We start from the raw sequence: 19871 nt of genomic DNA, 5'->3' as shown, positions 1-19871 counted from the left end.
AAGTATGGCAAAGACCACTTAAGGACAGTGTCTCAGTTCCCAACCCAAGCAGATAATCAGAGCACTTGAAGAAAGTATTCAAATCCCAGCTGCTTTCCAGATCAGAGGCAGTATTACTTTGATTAACCAAAGAACTAAAGTACAATAAATAATAACTCCCCAATTCTCAGAATCAAGCAGCAGCTATCAGTCTTCCACAGTAAACTGCAAGCAAAATTGTGGATTTCCTACTCATCGAATGTTTTGCTCTTTTTTTGCAAGAATTTAGCATTCATGTTTTATCCATTCAAATGGGAGTAACAGTAACAGTAACGAGTTGGAAGGGACCTTGAGGTCATCTAATCCAACCCCCTGTGATATAGTCCTGCTCCTGTGAATGAAAGGTTTGTTTCACCCAAATGCTTTTTCAGTAAAAAAATAAGAAGAAGAAACAATCCTTCATTTTTAGAGTTACATCTTTAAGAAAAAAATTAAAAATTATTGCAGAGAACATTACTGGGAGCACAGATAAAAGGGATGTACAGTAAAATAGAGAAAAAAGATTTCTGACTTCATTGGTTTATATAAGGAGTGAGATGAGAAGGAACCTCAATCGCAGAAAATGGCTGTTTGGCACTATGTTAGTTTCTTTTTAGATTCTTGCTCAGTGATATTTCTTTATGTTTAATCTGTACCCATCTACTCTAATCAAGCCCTACCTCCAGATCAGAGCAAGTAATCAGTTCAACTAGCAAAATTATAGAGTCATGTTTCTTTATGTAACATCTGCAAAGATGAAAAGGGGAAAAGGCAGGTAAAAATATATAGAGAGAGACATGACTATTAGCATACAAAACTTTCCAGAAACAGTACTGTGAGTATCTAGGAGGACAGTGCCAAAAGGAACAGCTTTTCGTCATTCTAATAGCAGAACAAAGATGGAAAATGTGACCCCAGGTGACCCTTCCTCTATTCTACACCAGGGGTCTCCAACTTTGGCAACTTTAAGACTTGTGGACTTCAAGTCTCAGAGTTCCTCAGCCAGCTTTGAAGTCCACAAGTCTTAAAGTTACCAAGGTTGGAGACCCCTGTTCTACACTATTTAAGAAACAATTTGGTGAGTAGGGACAATATATCCAACACTTTGCAGGTACTTCTCAACTTACAACCATTCATTTAGTGACCATTCAAAGTTACAATGACACTGAAAAAAGTGACCATTTTTCACACTTATGACTATTGCAGCATCCCCATGGTCAAGTGATCAAAATTCAAATGCTTGGTCATTGACATATATTTATGATGTTGCAATGTCCCAATCATGTGATCACCAGTTGTGACCTTCTGATAAGCCAACTCATTGTGGAAGCCAGATTCACTTAACAACCAAGCAGGGCTGGTCTAACGTTTTTATTGAGGGTTTTTAGTGGGGCTTTTAGTATTTTTAGAATTTTATATCCTTATTTTAATTATTTAAAGTATTGAATCAGTTTTTTAATCAGTTTTGTATTTTAACTTTTTTGGTATCTATGTTTTATTTGTGATGTACACCACCCTGAGTCCTCGGAGAAGGGCAGTATAAAAATTTGAATAATAAATAAATAAATAAATAAACCTTATTACTAACTTAACAACTCCAGTGATTCATCTAACAACTGTGGCAAGAAAGGTCGTAAAATGGGCTGAATTTTGGGCCCAATTAGGGTCATAATGTCAAAACTGATTCTACTCTATAGTTGTACCTGCTGTCACTCTCAGTTTGCCAAACAGCAAGGGGATGGGTAGGTGAATTCCTAAGGAGGGAGGGAAGCTCCGGAATGCAAGAGAGCCTTCTGTTGCCGGGGAGATATTTAGACAGCAAGGTCAAGTTATGAGCAGCACAGACAACCTTTTCCAAAAACAAAAGAACTGAACCCAATTTGTGAATTATGAACTGTGGGTGGCCTGGAGGGGGAAAAGGGATTTTACCTATGTGGGTTTTCATGGCAAAATTCAAGAAGTGACTTTGCTTCTACTGTACCTAGCAGGATCTTTCAATAAAGCTACCCCCTTGGTAATGTAAAAAGCTGAGAGTTTCTTTGGTTGAATGTGCCAAATGGGACGGTTGACACTTAAGTCAAGGACTACCTGTATTCCTCAAACAGGAGAGGGGCAGCTTTCCCTCTCCCTTACAGACTCTTTAATGCTCTTTTTCTAACAACTTTAGGATAGGAATGTATCTGCAGGGGTATGCAACTAAACAACGTATATTGAAAAATGTTAGAGTGCCAATTTAAAAGGGTGATCTTTTGATATTGTTTCATAGTTCAAAACAATCGGTGTTCAGTGGTTGATAATTAACAGATAATATTATCTAGACTGCCATTATGTGGCCTTTGAGACCACGACAGTGGAGATTCGCCCTCTCCCAACAAGAGTTAGAGATTTCTTCCCTGGTGCTTTCTGAGGTTGGAAAATTCCAATCTTGGAAAGTTATGAAAGGAGATGCAGAGTCCTGGATAGGATGGGAGGAGTTTTGGATCCAATCCTTGTACAGTCGCCTGCCACAACCCCAAATTAGGGCAGAAATGTGGACAGCATGAGAGCTGCTCTAAATTAATTTCTCTTTTCCTGCAAGGGGAGCTATATTTTAGGAGAGAGTAGAAAAATGCAAATATTTTTCTATCTTCATTTCCATCCCTTTGGTCTGTAGCTGACAGAACATCGGGTATATTGACACACAGTCACCCTTACATGCAGTACGCATTTGCTTTGGCTGAATCCTCAGTTAGTAACCCAAATGGACAGATCAAAGCTATTCTGACCTCTTCCAATATGTCTTTTATCAAAGATTTGGAATCATTTCAGAGCTTCAAAGGGTGCTTTTTTGGTTCTTTTCCTGTCCACTCAACATATTTCTGAACTGTCTCTCAACTCTTCATAGAAAAAAAACTTCAAGTTGGGAGCAAGGAAAGAGAAGAATTTAGTCTGGTGATCAGTAGCATCCAGCCATATAATTCACTTCAATTTAAATTTATTTTTGGTTATAGGCCAAAATTCTGTTTTAATTCCAGCAGCAAACTATATAATAAAGTAGAAATGCCTAAAAGGGTAATTACTTGTTTTTTAATATAGAAAGCAGTCTATCAGATTTTATGTATACTTAAGAGTTTCTTTGTATTTTAAACCCGTTTTGAATTTTCAAAGAATTTATCAGGTAACAGGAAAACAGAGAATTAGTTTCATAGGAGAACTAGAGCAGTTTGAAGGGGTAGTATTAATTCTGGGTTACTTTATTAATTCAGGTTACTTTATTTCCCTTCCAGAATCTTGATGAAGCCTGATGAAAGTAAATGTCTATGGTGAGAACAGCAAGGATGCCATAAGCACCTATGGGAATAGGGGAGAAAACGCCAAATTCTGCCGCCATTGTTCTGCAAATTTCCATCTGGGATATGTTGCTTGACCTTTTCTACAACCCTTAGGCCACAGTATTCTCAAGGATTAGCTAAGAATCTACAATAAGACAAATCTATGGTTTTTTTCCATGAGAAATCAAAACTTGTTGACAAGGATTACCTGGTTTAAGAATCTGTCAGTCCCCAAGGACCACATCTGAATAACAGAATATTAGAGTTGGAAGGGACCAACCACTGCTCAAGCAGGAAATCGTATACAATTTCACACAAATGGTTGTCCAGTTTCTTCTTAAAAACCTCCAGTGCTACTTATGAATAGTATCTTTTATTGTTTTTCAGTTGCAGACAGAATCTTGTCAGACTAAAGCAACTGCTTGCATAACTACAGATATACTCATGGAACATCTGGAGTAGAGCTTTTTTAACCCTCTTCCTTCCACCAAACTTTCCAAGCTTTACTGACTCTTTGCCTCTGTAAAGCAGCCTCTCCTTCCTGGGAAGCCAAATTATATTCCACCACAGAATCTCTACCCACCTTGAACAAATAATTTTAGCCAGTATTTCACTAACTAAGGCTGTGCAGTGTGTCTTGGAGTCTGAAGGGGTGTTCCCAGCGGGACTCTTAGGAGCCAAAACTTTGAAAGAGTTGTGACAGTGATAGCAGCTAGTTGATTTTACATAATCAAACTTATGAAATCAAACATTTGAAATCACATTTAATTAGAAATTAATGAATTATAAATTATAAAAAACATTCTGATTTCTAATATATAATTAGAATATAATTTCCAAATAATATTAAGTAACAATAGGCTGGTGACATTAATAAGTAATTAATGTCTTAAGTAATTAAGTAATCAACTGAAGACAAAAGCCTTGAGTGTTTAGCAAATATTTTGATGCAATCTGCAGGATTTTTTAAATGTCATATTTAATTTTTGATAAAAAGCTAAATACCTTTACCATAACCATTGATACTGAAATCATAATAGTGAATTAATATTTTTCTCTTTATCTTTTATAGAAACATTAAATTGTTAATAATCTTTAATCAATTCTGTACAAATACCACCATATCAAAATATGTACGTATGCTTTTCAATAATATAAGAAAAGAACAATTATAAAAATTAGGATTAAATATTTCAAATATAGCTTGGTCCAATTAGAATAGAATATAATTTTATTGGCCAAGTGTGATTGGACACACAAGGAATTTGTCTTGGTGCATATGCTCTCAGTGTACATAAAAGAAAAGATACGTTCATCAAGGTACAACATTTACAACACAATTGAATGAAAAACACTATGTTCTTTAAGCATATAGGATTGTTTTCCAATTCTCAAATGCTCAATGGCTTTTGTGGACCAAACTGATTTCTGTTAATTTTTCTCAATATTTAATATCAAAACCAATTTTTTCTGTGAAAGGAGAAAAAGTATACACAAAAAAGAGACACTTCTAATAATTTTACTTGGAACATCCAATTCTACCCTCAGCTTAGATTTGTCAGTACAAAATCATACCAATAAATCAAAAAAAGGGAACGCGTATTCAGTTAGCAAGCTTCCATAGAGCATGATAGATCATATTTATAAATCAAAGGGTGTGCCAGATTAAAGAGTTTGGGAGAGGAGCAGTGAACCGAAAGCAGGTTTATGATATGTGGAGAAAAGAGGAAGGATGCAGCATGTGGAGAAAGCGATGGTAGCCACAAGCTGTAACCAAAAATTAACTAGCAAAGGGGCAGGTTCTCAACATTATCACAGATCCAAAGGGCAGAAAGAAAGGCATGATCTCAGATCACAAGAGAGTTTGAACTGAGCAGGAGTGAGGACACAGAAGTGTAAGTAGAAATAGGAAAGTCTTCCTAACAACAGTTTTACCTGCCAAATAACACTCCATATACAATAATTTATTTGTCCCAGTGAATCAACTAATGTTTTTATGTACTACTCTTTTATGATGCTTTCCCTTTTAGGAACCTTTTCCTTTGTACCATCATTCAAATATCCAGACATGGCATGCTGCTTCTTCCCGGAAGAGAGGAATTCTTTGCGTGATTTTTAAGGGACTCATTTCTCCAACTTTCCAAATTTATTCATACTTCAGTCTATCTCTTATCTCTTGTTTTTGCCTTTGTTAGACTTACTTAGCTCAAGCATTCATTCAAGCATTCTCTCTCCTCATCCCACCTGGCATTTGGAGACCACTTTGAACAGCTGACGGGGAAACTTGTCTTCTCTCCATGAGTTTAGTTACTCTTTTGATCAGGTTCTTTCCCTCGTCACTCCTGTTGGGTCAGATTCCAAACACTTCTGTTTACATTTCCCGCAGCAATCAGACATCAGTTGTCAAAGGATTTTTATTTTGTTGACATTAGACAAATTAATAAATCATTCACTGCATGAGGGGAGGGCGAGACAAATGACAAAGAGGTTCTTTTCCTGTTTTCTATAGAGTGTTTTTTTTTATTTGTCACCCTGATGTGCCAAATAAAATGGAAAAGGGACCTGTGAACGACAATAGGCCAGCTTGGAAGTAGCAACAATTACAACAGAGATACCTAACATCTTGGATTTTGTGTAGAAATATTTTCAATGAATGCTCTCTTTCTCTTTCTTTCTTTTCCTAAAAAGCCTAATTTCCATTCTTTTTTTTTTGCCTGAACTTGACTTCAAGCCTAATGTTATATCGGTTTAATAGCTGTTTATAAAATCTGATCCATTCTCTCCAAGTCTAGAGAATGCTCACTGCCAGTTTATAATACATTGGCTGGTAATGATATGTGATACCTCTGTTTTGTTTGAAAACAAAACCAAAAATGATTTATATGCTCAGAATAGAATGAATCACAAGAATCCATGTAATTATCCAAAAGGAATCCAGGGTTTATTTTTATTGTTAAGCCAAACATTTTTATCTTAAAGTAATTAATTGTTTAATTCTCTGTTGATTTCCTATTATCTGTAGGCTGGCATAGATGGAGAAAGCATTGGGAACTGTCCATTCTCACAGCGTCTTTTCATGATACTTTGGCTCAAAGGAGTTGTATTCAATGTAACTACAGTTGATCTGAAAAGGTAAATGTTATCAATTAAAGTAATACTATAAGTTTTTGACCCTCTTGGAAGGATGTTTGTATAATGATATTACATTAATTGATTCCCATCTTTATTAGGAATCTTGATTTTCTCATGTTGATAAGAAAATCTTATCCTTTTTAATTATATGGGACTTATTAAGATTTGCTACTCAGAAAGAGATGAAGAACTGAATCATTACAAAAGAGGAATAATATGAGTAAGTAAGAGCATACATGATTAAACATATCTTAATATATTCTTCTTGGTTTCCACAGAAAGCCTGCTGATTTACATAATTTAGCTCCTGGGACCCACCCACCATTTCTGACTTTTAACGGAGAAGTCAAGACAGATGTAAACAAGATTGAGGAATTTTTGGAGGAAACTCTTTCACCTCCAAAGTAATATATATAATCTTTGTTTCTGAAATATTTTATTAAGAGTTATGTTAAAATTGCCAGGCACTATATAAAAGTAAATGACAAATATACTAATAACTTTGATTTTAATTAGTTTGCCTTTCTCATAGCTTGTCAGTCAGGTTACAATTCTAAGAGTGTATCTACTTTCTCTATCCTCTGAAGTTATATTTATCTGAGTTTGAATTGATGGCCAGAAACCTTAGGCCATGAGTTCTTCTATTTTTAAAAATCTTCATCTGAAGTATCTTGTTTCAAATTAAACCACAGTTCCTGGGTCTCCAATTGGGAAATAAACTCAGATTCATCATCCAAATAAACTGTATAATTAGTTCACTTCTCCAGTAGCTGAATGTCATTCAAGCGTATTAGACCCAGCATATGTAAGTATGAGTATTTATGTCATGCTGAGTTGTGGGATACTTCTTCCCCCATATATAACATGACATCACTCACCAACACTTGGTCTGTAGGATAAATGCATTTGATTTCAGGGACTGCAAGTTTTAAATTTTATTCAATAGTTTTTGGTGGCAGCTGGCAGCAGATACTAAAATCTGATTAATCTTTTAAGATTATGATTCTCAGCCCACAGGCAACTTTTTAAGAATTACAACCCACTTTTTAAAATTCTATTTCTATGTAGAACTTTAATCACACATCTCTTTAAGTGCACACATACTGAGAGCCTCCCTCCACTTTTTTCTGTTGTTATACTGAAAAGGTCTATTATAGCTTGGATTGATTTTCTGCAGAGGGAATTAAGCAATAGGCTACATTTACAATGAAATGAAGTGTGTACTGCCTAACTCCTCCGTATCATTGAAGATGTATGGCTTGTTCTGATATAAAATTACAGTTCTTTGGTTTCTTTGACTTTAAGCATTGGTGCAATTAACCTTGTCATAAAACCCCGGCAGTGTGACTTAAAACTAGTTGGCTTCCTGTGGCACCACTCATTTTCAGCATGTAAGGCTGACATGCTGAGATAAGAGGCACTTTTAAAACAAAAATTGATCTACAGAAATGTTGCTTCGTGTTCAAGCAGTATTTGCCAGGAACAAAATGTGTCTTTTAGTAGTGTATCTTTTGTGCATGTATTTGTGAAGTTTTGTTTTTTTACTTTCCTGGGAACATTATTTTTTTTTTAAAAAAACCATCTCTCTCTATTTACAGATATCCCAAGCTTGCAGCCAAGCATCGTGAATCTAATACTGCAGGCATAGACATATTTTCCAAATTCTCCGCGTTTATCAAAAATACAAAGCAGCAGGACAATAACAGTAAGTTGCGAGAGAAGAAGCCACTACATATGCTTCCTCTGCAGACCTATAGAATACTGTCTTTCTCTGACAGTACATTCTCTTCACTTCTCCATGCCCGCTTCGCTTCCCGCCCCCCAATCCTCAGTCTCTGTTTCTCCTCCCTCACTTTTTGGCAGTTCTTTAGGCATATTAAAACGGTCACTCAGATGGGCAATTTTAGTAGGTGCCTGTATCCATAGTGTATTTTATAGATAGAAGAAGAAATATTATTGCCATTTGTGAAAGTTTAGTGGGCATTTATTCATTTCTCATGTTGCTTTCTTACAGTAATTTGGATGTGGATTTGATTGCTGAATGTCAAAGCTGCAGGGGCCTTTTCCCAATTGCCAACTGTAGAATAAAATTGATAGTTCAGCCACCTTGCTTAAATCAGAGTATGAATTGATGTTAGTGGCTCTTAAATTGTCCTGATAAGGGGAAGAACGCTGCTGAGAATGAAAGATGCCTTGCACACTTCCCTCGCCAATGACTTCCTCTTCCTTTTCTTGGATTGAAGGAATTTGCAGTTGCACGTTCTGCATTATTTGATATTTTATTTATACTATTTTCTACCTCTTTTCATAAAGAAATTGTGAATGTTGGCAAATTCCCAACTCAGTCTAAGCACCCCCATTTTTAAATGGTGGAAGAAGGAACATGATTCAGTTCAAATGGTAATAATATGAATGTGATGGTGAATCCACATTAGGATAGTAAAATTCCTTTCACTCAGTTGAGCCCTACAGGAATTCATGTAATAGTTTCCTGGATTTTCAGTCTTTCTCTCTTTTGTTTGATTAAGTTTGCTGCCTTGAAATATACAAGTTGAAAGGTTGGAGCAGCCTGGCTAGGATTGTAAACCCAGAAGCAAACACATATCAAAGTTCCACAACTTTCAAGCATCTTGAAAGTGAAGGAATTGATTCCAGATTTTCAAGTTGTGGCAAGCTGTGTTTAAAGAAAGTGTGCATATTTATTATTTCAAGCCAGTTCAATTACTGCCAACTTGATTCCATCTACCCCCAACATCACCCAAATCATTTTAATAACAGGTTTTTCTAAGGCTTGATCTTTACCACATACCATCATAGACTCTGCTTTGACATTCTCTGTATAGTCCTAGTGGTGTAGTTGCTATAAGTATAATTTTTTTTTTCATTTCTGATCCAAGAACAAAGAATTCTAGGGAGATACACATGGAAGGATACTCAAAATCAGGTTTTTAAAGAATCTTCTCTTTGCGAGTCAACCCCTAGTATTAATTCATTCATTCTCTTTCTTTCTTTCTTTCTTTCTTTCTTTCTTTCTTTCTTTCTTTCTTTCTTTCTTTCTTTCTTCCTTCCTTCCTTCCTTCCTTCCTTCCTTCCTTCCTTCCTTCCTTTCTTTCTCTTGATGTAACAGATCACTGTAGCCTTTTAAAATACTAATAAATAGACTGAACAGCTACTGTACAACTTATTCATACTTATCAGCTATATTTTAAATATTGTTTATTTGCTGCTAAGGAGGAACATGTACGGTAACAAGCTCTTTCCAGTTGACTAATCCTTCTTAATGTTGTACTTACCTTGGCATGGAGAATTAGCCCTTTGATTTCATTGGAGACTGTTTTTCAATTTGCTTCTGAAATTACTTTAAAGGGTGTCCAGTGTGGGTGGCTGCATTCATTAAGGTATTTTACTGGGTTATTTTCACTGCAAACTGAACTGGAAGACCACATGCACAGTTTCTTTCAATGGACTTTCTAGCTGTCTGACCAGAGGAATCTTCAGGCCTGGCCTGAATTCAAATCAAGGCCCCAAAATAAAAGAACATGAAATCATTAATTGACATTGGATTAAAACTTTCTCTGTCCTCCTGCTGTTCTAACAAATCTTGTGGCTACAAGATAAATGGAATAATTGTTTGCTACTATATAGAGCAAAATGAGGATGTTGGTCAAATGGTGTGGGACATGTTTCCCCATGTTGCATGAGTTTTACTCCAGTTTAGGCCTGCCGACTTGGATGTATTTACAAGATGTCTACAAATATTTAGATTCTGCTTATGCTACTTCTTTAATTAAGCAATTGTTGGAATCTCATATGGGACTGTGTCATGATTAGTTTGAAGTATGACTTGTTCAATTAGCCGCAAGAGTCACACAACATGTTAAGTCAAAGGCAATCAATTGCATCTGTCTTAGCGCAGTGCTTGAGCCACAGTGTATGTCACAGTTATCAACTTCCTAAACCATTTATGATAACTAGAGGTTGAGTTAATAGGCTGTAATTAGGGCTGTGCTCTTCTGAGCTTCATGGAGTGGGGAATTCTACCAAATACAATTTCTTCTGTCACCACAGCTTGAGATGAAAAGAACTGGGCCTGGAGAAATTCACTATTGGAACTTTGCCAGAGTTAAGATTTGGCAACCTTGCAGAAGGAGTGTGTGCATAATGAATTAAGGTGGTCAGAATCTAAGCATTTTCATTTTCAGGAAAAGGGTTTGAGGTTTCAGTGTATGGATTTGATTTTCAGGCCTTGCAAAATACATATTTTTCCAAATTGAATCACTGAAGCACAAACATGGATATCTCTTCTCCCTCTTCCCACCCAAATATTTCTTAAGACTTTTGAGTTTTATTCTCTGTTAGGTGTCTGAGCACAGCAGATACACAGAAAAGAAAGTTTTATGAAGGTGGAACATTCAAGGTCACAGGTGCATGTCCTGTGACAGGCCAGGGAGGCAAGCCACACAAAAATGGCAGCCCTCTTCCCACTGATCCCATTCAGCAAGCAACTGAGGGAGTCAGGGGAAAATCAGATGCATGGCTGAGGGATGTTCCCAAAGCCATCAACTGTCTATCCCTTCATCCAGGCCTTCCCTCTATGGATGTTGCATAAATAGTTCCCCTTCTACTTTTCTAAGGACTCTCTGATTTCATACAAGATCATACATTTTTCATTGTATTATTCAGTTTCATTTCTTTAATTTTGAACTGCTTTGAGATATAGGAGGGTAACAACAAGATGGCAGGCTGACATTTTTTCTAGCAAATACATTTTACACAATGATAAAGAGAAAAATATTTTGGTGGCTTCATCTACTTCCCTTTTATGCCTAACCTGCTTATGACTTGAGAATGTACAAGCTTATAGTAGACATGGAAAAATGAACAGAATGTATGCAAATCTCTCAGAAAGCTTTGTGCTGGAGAAAAGCAAGTAATCATAAACTCCTCATGTGTGGAAAGGAATTGTTTTTCAGCTTTAATTCCTCTTCTTTGGTTTATGGTTACAGTATTCTTTAGCTCTTAAATGGAAAAAATTACAAGGCCCTCTGGGGAGAGAATGAGAACATTGATAAAATTGATAATTGATGTAAGCTTCTATGAGCAAGAATGGTAAATTATAAATTAAATATATAAAATAGCCTCTGTTCCGGTAAATTAATACATAGTATCATAAATTATAAATAAGAGCCTTGGCTTAATCTTGGACCATTAATCATAAATAAGTTTAAATCTTGGCTGTCTATTTTCAGTTTCTTTGCTGCCTTTGAAAATATTTTTTATATTATTACCTGTGATGCATTCTGTACTTAATATAAATCTAAGATCACTTATGTTGCCCCTATTGCATTTAACCAAAAGGAAGATGACTCTGAATTTATTACTATTCCTCATACTCCAAAGAAGTGTATGCAGAAAGCAACCTGTATGAATGCGTGTATATATTATATGCAACCATAAGAAAGGCAGCAAGTTTACTTAATTACTATTTAATTATATGCAGAATGAGATACCCATTTATAAAATTAATTGATCCACATGTGCACAACCAACTTTTCTCTCACATACACAATCTATTATTGGACACGCAAACACAGAAATGTTCACACATACTTCATCCAGCTAGCAAGCAAGCAAGAAAACCGATAGGAGCAGTGAAGTCGCTGTTGCGTTTGCAGTAGGCAAGTAAAAGAAGGGAGATGGAAATAAGGCAAGGGAAAGAGGTAACTGGGCAGGAGTGCAAAGATAAGAGAGAGAAGCCCTGTTGAAACTCCTGTGTCATTGGGACATCCTGTGTCATTGGGACACAGGATGACTATGCTGATATAATAGCAACATTGGAAACTGCGCCATTAGCTCAATTCCATTGTCACTAACTGACTCTCAAAGGTGTCAGAGGAAGTCATTTCTGCTCAATCCAGAAATATTGGAGATTGAATTTGGGATTATGTTGAAAAAACTCCTAGGCTGCTATAGTCCTTCCTTGACTCTTTTTGCTGGGTTTCTTCCTGAGGCTTTGTCCTTTGTATCAGCTTCTCTTCTTTCTTGACAATTCACATCACTTTACTGCTGTGGGCTTTCATGGCTGGTCTCAGTTCACACCATTTGTTCTGATATCTTTTTTGCTTTCTTTGGTTTCTTGGTCTTTGGCAGTTGCATTGACCACCAGGAGGCAGATACTACATGACTTTGTTTTTTGGAAGTTTCTGCTTTTATCCTTAACAAATTATTTGATTTGATTACATAGTTCCTCTAATTCCCTACCTATGAAGTTCAGGATTTCAAACTGATTCCTTGTGTTCTCTTGAAAAATGATGGGTGCCTGCTGAAGATCTTATTGTGGAAACTGGTTGGCTTTCTTCTTCTACTTTACTTGTCTTGGAATTCACACACGAGCAGATTGTGATCTGTTCTACAGTCAGCCTGTAGTTTTCCTTAGTAGCATGCTAAGTGCCATCTGACCTGAGAGGACCCATCATCCCCCTGAATATTGCTAAGCACTTTATATTGCCTATCCTGTATCTGGTAAAATATAGGAATGATTTACAATTATCTTCTGCTGTGCAGGATGAATTGATGCCTTTGCTATTGCTGCTATCTCCAGCAATCTTAAATCATTGCTGCCTGATACACAGTAGGTGTCTGCTGGCTTTAGCAGGGAAGCTGAGTTGACCTTCATGCTTTGGGTGACACTGCTTAGTGTATATACTTTTGGCATACATTCCCAACTTCCTTCCCATTTCTTCCTTCCTCCCAGGAAAACACTCCACACCCTCATACACAGGACACTATGGGGAAGCATAACTAAACTTGAGGGGGATATCATGCAATACTGAGAAATGCTGATTAAAAAAACTGGGTCTCTGTCAGGTAGTTTGGTATATACCTGTTACTTTCTTATATGTGTAGAAGTATGAAGGTCTCATGTCTACTATGGGGTTATAAAACGCCCTTTCAATGATCTGTTAATGCATTGCTTACAGTAAAATAGTATGTTGTTTTTTAATGATTCTTATTATCTTTTTCTTTGTACATTAAAAATAACATAAACATATAAAATACAAGAGCCATTCAAAATCTAGTAGACATATTTAAAAGCAATGTGGACTGCTGCTAAGACACAAGGGGGCAGCATAGTCTAGGCCAAAGATCTTAGAACCAATTCTATTCTCTCTAGTTGCAGCCTAGCATGTTTGGAAAAATTCTAGTTGCTTTGGATGCCTGATTTTCAAGGTATCCCCTGTTGTTCTTTGATCATTTAAATTACCCTGCACACTATGTAAACACACAGCAGCTTAATTTGGAATGCTGTAATGATCATCTTTCATTTATAAATTGCAGTGGCTTTATATTTAGGACTTGATTTTCCTTTATTGCATTAGTACTTGGTATGTGGTGTAAAGAAAGGAAGCAGATAAAGGCACAAACTATCAAACACAGTTTCTTTAAAGAAACAGATCAACAAACCAAGATTGCTAGTGACAGTTTCTTTAGAAGGCCAAGTGGGGCTAGAATAAATTCAAGGTTTGTCTCAAGATGCTTTAGCCTCCAGATAGTTCTCTATTTCAAGCCCAATTTGTGCTTAGTGATTGTTGTGCAGGAATCCCTTGGGGCATGCCAAGTTTTTGGAAATCCAGGCAACTTGATTTTTGGACTTGAATCAAATGAAGTTTAGAGTTATAAGTAATGCACCAATGGAGAAAAATGTCCCCATATATACTGGAAACTCTGCAATCCTATGCTTGGGAGTTGGGCTGGGGTGGAAAAAAGCAGTGCAATTTCCTTCACCATATATGCATTTACTATAACAATGTGCCCTATTTGCTTTATGCATGAATGAGCACTCTGTTGATATTATAACTATCAGCCTTTGATATCCCTTTGTTTATGAATTCTCTCTCAGATGGTGTATATGTAGTCACTTCCCCTGAAAAGTTGACCTTGTCAATCATTCCTTCTGAGACAATTCCATATATAAAAGATGGGCAACTTTTTATCCCCAGGGGCTACACATAATATTTTTGAAAGGATCAAAGACTGTAATGCTAATGTAAACTGGATAGGCTGCATCTTATAAATGAGCAAAACTAGGTTCTTCCTTTTTCTAATTTCAGGAGTTAGGAGGTTTACATTAAACTGTTTCTCTCAAAAGGGTAGATTTTTGGTATGTAAAGTTAAAAGGTGTTGGGGATTCATTAGGCATCTGTTCTTAATTACGGTCATGGTAACATAGCAAAATGTGTCATGATGGAAACACCAGCCTTTCATGGTTGCATTCACAGGGGCAGAATTGGCCCTTGCTTACCATCCTCATTTACCTCACTTACCTCCAGTGGGTGTCTGTGTAACAAAAATGGAATGGGAATGCTATGTAGCTTTGACATAGGTGGTGGTTGACCCCCTGTACAGAAGTCATCTTAAGAATGCTCTATCTTTTTGACAGATACTGAAATGAAAGTATTTCTTCACCTCTCTTTTTCTCCTTGTTGTAAGGCAGTCATACTTTCCTCCAATGAAAGAAAATTCCACTTGTGAAGCAGTGGTGGGTTTCTATCGGTTCGGCCCAGTTTGGGAGAACCGGTAGTAGCAGCAGCGGGAGGCTCCGCCCACCTGCCCAGACATCATCACGGATGCTCTGCGCATGCACAGAAGTGCCACGTGTGAGCAAAGCGAGCGTGCGCATGCATGCTCTCACAGCTCCGAACTGGTAGCGAAGATTAGTGGAGCCCACTACTATTGTGAAGGTACCATTACTTAAAATGGGCGAGTTAAATAAGACACAGAAAAAGCATTCAGGATCATTTGATTTAGCCTCTCAAAAGTATGTTGGAAAACGCTTAGAAGAAAAAATAATGGACTTACTCCAGACTTCCACTTTGCATCGGCTTATTCAAGTAATCCATTGAACCTATGATACCGGAATGAAAACACTTTTTAAAGCTGGAGCTATTGCGGGTGCTTTTGACAGGTGCTCCGGGGATAGTGTTTCAGAAAGAACATAGATAAAAAGTAAAACTTTAGAAATTTTAAAGGCATTTCTCCTTCTATCATGTTAAAAATTACCAGAAAATTGGATGAAAATTTTGCAAGGATTTAGAATGACTCAAGTCTTTGGGGAACCACACATACCCCTTGGGCATCCCCCCAAAAGTAGTTTCATCTGCTAGTTTTAGTCATGCTGATTTCTTCCTCCATGGCCCCTTCTACTCAAGTGGACTATAGATACTTGCTGCAAACGAACCTTATTAATAGTTCATATTGTCATCCATATGAGAAAATTGCCAAGAATAACTAAAAGGAAAAAAAACACCCTGCTGCTGTTCCAAAATAACTCCTCTTGTAATTCATCTGATTCATCAAATCTCAAAGCTATAGGCAAGGCAGAAAAGTAATGCTAAAAATGTCATTAAGACACCCCCCCCACCCCCGTGACTTCTACCATCTTCCAAAGTCATCCAACCATTATAGTGCCAAAATAATAATCATGAGGCAGGCTTTGTATCACTTCAGCAATGGCTGGCTGATTCCAAAAGACACCCTAGGTGTGTAGTGGAGAAATGAGCTAAAGCTTTCGTTAAGTCGTACAGCAGGTGATGAATGGAGAGAGCCAGAATATATGCATATTGTGAAAATATGGTTTCAGTGAATTGGGCTAGACACATCTTGCTCTGAACCCCCCAAAAATAGTTTCATCTTTTATTAACATAACACTTTTCTTTTAGAAATAAGCATATACAGTAATTATTATTCAGAGGGTCTAAATCTTTGAAACATTTGGAATAAAAATGGAGGAGAAGTCAGAAAAAACAGCTTTAGTGTTCTATCCTAACTCTGTACACTCCATTGAATTTCATGGATTATGACCTGCTCAATAAAGAGTCAATCATAAAAACACATTTTCTTTGTTAATATAAGAAAATGGGATAAAAAGCTGTTTGGATATGGATATGACAGTGTGTGGGGATAATAATTGCAATTAATAAAAATCTACACTATTTTTCCATTTTAATTATAGAACTGTAAATCTTTGATTTAAAATTATTTTTATTTTATTTTTGAAAACAAATCTGTGTTCAGTATCACAGTACCCTTATTGTAATATTATCCAGCTTTTTCCAACTCTAATTCATTAATTGAGATTGTAGAAATCAAGTAAAAAAGCTTCTAAAGATTGATTCACGTTTTTATATTGCTTCATATATTCAGTACTATATATGTGCACTTATATTATTATAATTATTATATTTCTATACCAGCTATACTATTCTAGGTGTTTTATAAAATAGAGCTCAATGCAATAGAATACAAGTCACTGCTAACAAACGTTCTTAAAATACAAAATAACTGAAAAAGCTTTGATAAATATACTAATTGTTTCAGTTAGAGGAGAAATGTTGGGACTAAAACAAAACAAAACATTCTCCTGCCTTTGTACATGGTTTCCATGATTGAACTCCTTTCTGGCATAAGTTGCTTCCCAACCCACATTGGAAGAACTGGCTGCTTCTGAAACTACAGAAATTGGCCATCTTGAAGCTAATGGGATTGTTAAGAAGCTGAATTGTGGGGTAAATGTGACCTTTGATGGGCACATTTCACCACAACGGATCAAATTTAAATCTAAAAATTAGTTGGTTAGTTTCAACTAACCAGCTGAATAGCCAGTAGAATGACTTGCCTTCAGAAGTTGTGGCTGCTCCATCACTGCTTTTAAGAAGAGATTGGACAGCCATTTGTCTGTAGTGGTATAGGGGGTTGGAGTAGAAGATCTCCAAGGTCCCTTTCAACTCTGCTATTTTGAAAGTTTTAACAAAGATGTGATGGCTTTGAAATCTGGTTAACTGATGAAGTGGATTTCTTTTATTTTTGGACCTTGCATTTCTTTTCCAGCTTGTTATTCCCCGCATACCAGAAAATTCCAATAGACCTCATACAATATCAATCGCAATGAATCTGGAAGTGATCAAGGAAGGTGGTTTTAGTTTTTTAAACTTTTTTTTTAAAAAGAGAATAAATCTCGGGTTATTGGGGTGAGACTGAATATTTATGAACAGTTTTCCTCTTTCACTCATTTTATATTGCACCCAGTTCATCTGTATGTGTTATGAGATAAATTTTGTGTGGATGAGAAGAGCAATAAAAAGAAAAAGCATCAATCAGTGGACTAAGGTAGCAGCAGTCATGATTCATTTTGCACGCAGGTCATAGTTTGTTGAACATGGCTCTGCATGACAGTTAAGCAGCCCATAGATTTACAGAGATCATTTCAGTTGCAATTGAAAGGAAGACCAGTTGCCTTTAAAACAAATATAAAGACAGATCTGGGGTATTGGCACCACTAAAATAATGTTCTCTTACATTGCTATGACAGATTTTATTGTCTCCATCATTATAAACTCTCTTGACACTTAACTGGAGCAATTCCTGCACTAAATCTAGAATACTCACTTCTGAATTTGTTGTAAAATTAACCTAAGATTTTTTTTTAATCATCAAATCACCTAAGGTGGCTTGTCAGTTTTATATTTGACTTATATATGGTTACATCAAAGCTAAAGTTCAGGTAACCACTGACTCACTTTCAAGAATGCCACTTCTCTCAACCTAATGGATTTATAAAATGTATCAATCTACTGGAGCTATGGGCAGAAATAAATGAGTTGCCCCTGATGCTGCTAGATCATTGGCATTATGCACTTACTCTATACCTAAATATAAACAGGCTAGTTGCCCATTTGCACATTGCTCTCTTCATATTTGTTAACACACTCCATGAAAGCAGGTGGCTTTAAAATGAAGGGTGCAAATGGATGATCAAAGCTCTGTGTCTTCTTAGTAGTAAGAAGTATACATATAGAGAGGTGTGGAACTTTGCCTGATTGTGCCCCCATTTTGAAGCCAGTAGATGGCCCTGCAGTATAGATGTTAAGTGTTGACATTGTTTAGGACAGGGGTGTTAAACTCAAGGTCTGGGAGCCGGATCCATCACACAGGGTACTTAGATCTGGCCACCCTGGAAACAGCGAAGGACTGGCCTGCAGTGCCTCTGCCAGCGAAATGGATCTTGGGAGGGCCGCATGTGGGTGCCTCCATTTTCGCTGGCAGAGAGTTGCGGGAGGCCATCTCAGCTGAAAATGGAGCTCAGGAGCCCATTTTCTCTGGTAGACTGCTAGGGCTGCCACAGGTGCCTCGACACGAGTAGTGACATCAAGCTGGCCATGCCCACCCTGGTTGCGCCCATCCCGGCCTCCTGAAGTCAAACACATCCCTGATGCGGCCCTAAAGGTAAACAAGTTTGACACCCCTGGTTTAAAAGAAGCCATTTACAGAAGGGCCATTAAATGTAATGGCTTCTGGCAAAGAAAGTTAGCTGGTAGGTAGGTTGCAAAATATTTGGGGTCTTTATTCTTTTAAAAAGGGGGCTATTTTGCATTTTATTTTTATGCCTTTTAAATGTAAATAATACCTTTTCTATCATCATAGAGGATGATACAGTACTGTTGTACTGTAGAAAAATATCTTTCTAGCCCAGGGGTGTCAAACTCGCGTCATCACAGCAGCATCACGTGACGTATTGGGATTTTTTTTCTCCTTTGCTAAACCGGGCAGGGGTGGGGCCAGCATGTGACGCATCTGGCCCACGGGCCAAGAATTTGACACCCCTGTTCTAGACCAAGAGAATAGAAATGTATTACTTTTGGGCAGGGGTGAAATGCTCCCAGTTTGGCCAGATCGGTAGTGATGGCGGCCAGTGGTTCGGAGAACCGGTAGCGATGGCTGCACGAGGCTCCACCCACCAGCCCAGTCGTCATTACTTCCTGGTTTTAACCAGGAAGTAAACTGTTTTTTACTCTCTGCGTATGTACAGAAGGGTTTGTGCATGCGCAGAGGGTTGGAGAGCACACATGGGGCATGTGCATTTCCAAACCGATTGTTCTGTCACCGTCCCCACTTCACAGAGCAAACACAAAGAGGCATGTCTCCCAGTCTTTTTATTTGCTACAGACCTGATTTTCTTCAATTGAGGAAATACTTGGCAGTGTAAGTGCACTTGGCAGTGCAAAGGCCTGCCAAGTGCTGGGTCCGTTATCTCGTATCCAAGGTCCGTTGCCAAAACTCACTGACAAAGTCTGTTAACCCTCCAACAACCGAGCTGCAGTGCACCCTTGGTAGCCTTTTTTTTGTCCATCATAAGGGCCACATGGCAGCTTCACCCACTTTTATACCCTGTGGGGTGTGGCTCAGTGACTCAGCAATCTCTGAGCCTGTCACACCTTTTCCTCTGTTGCGCACGCTTATCTTTACGTCGCTGCATTGGATCAATCCAGGATTGATCGTCAGCAGCTGGGACTTGAGGCGTTGCCAGGGAGGAGGAGGGTGCAGGAGAGGGAGGCCTTGTCAGCTCCTCCTCCT

At 37.5% G+C, this 19871-nt stretch overlaps 1 protein-coding gene across 5 annotated transcripts in view; it reads left to right on the top strand.

Moving 5' to 3' along the window:
- Nucleotides 1-19871, top strand: part of CLIC5 (chloride intracellular channel 5) — a 108150-nt gene that overhangs the window by 65003 nt on the left and 23276 nt on the right. For 4 of the 5 annotated variants that reach the window (XM_058183676.1, XM_058183657.1, XM_058183641.1 and 1 more), the window contains exons 2-4: nucleotides 6352-6461; nucleotides 6740-6865; nucleotides 8060-8166. In XM_058183676.1, the coding sequence (XP_058039659.1) occupies nucleotides 6406-6461; nucleotides 6740-6865; nucleotides 8060-8166 (289 nt within the window). In that variant the 5' untranslated portion in view covers nucleotides 6352-6405. Of the gene's footprint in view, nucleotides 1-3299; nucleotides 3321-6351; nucleotides 6462-6739; nucleotides 6866-8059; nucleotides 8167-19871 lie in introns of those variants that run through there. The other variant, XM_058183666.1, reaches the window with a different exon arrangement.

The sequence above is a fragment of the Ahaetulla prasina genome, chromosome 1, assembly GCF_028640845.1.
Source record: "Ahaetulla prasina isolate Xishuangbanna chromosome 1, ASM2864084v1, whole genome shotgun sequence".
NCBI classification, from domain to species: Eukaryota; Metazoa; Chordata; class Lepidosauria; order Squamata; family Colubridae; genus Ahaetulla; species Ahaetulla prasina.
The sequence above is the reverse complement of the archived record's forward strand: the minus strand, read 5'-3'. Positions and strand labels throughout refer to the sequence as shown.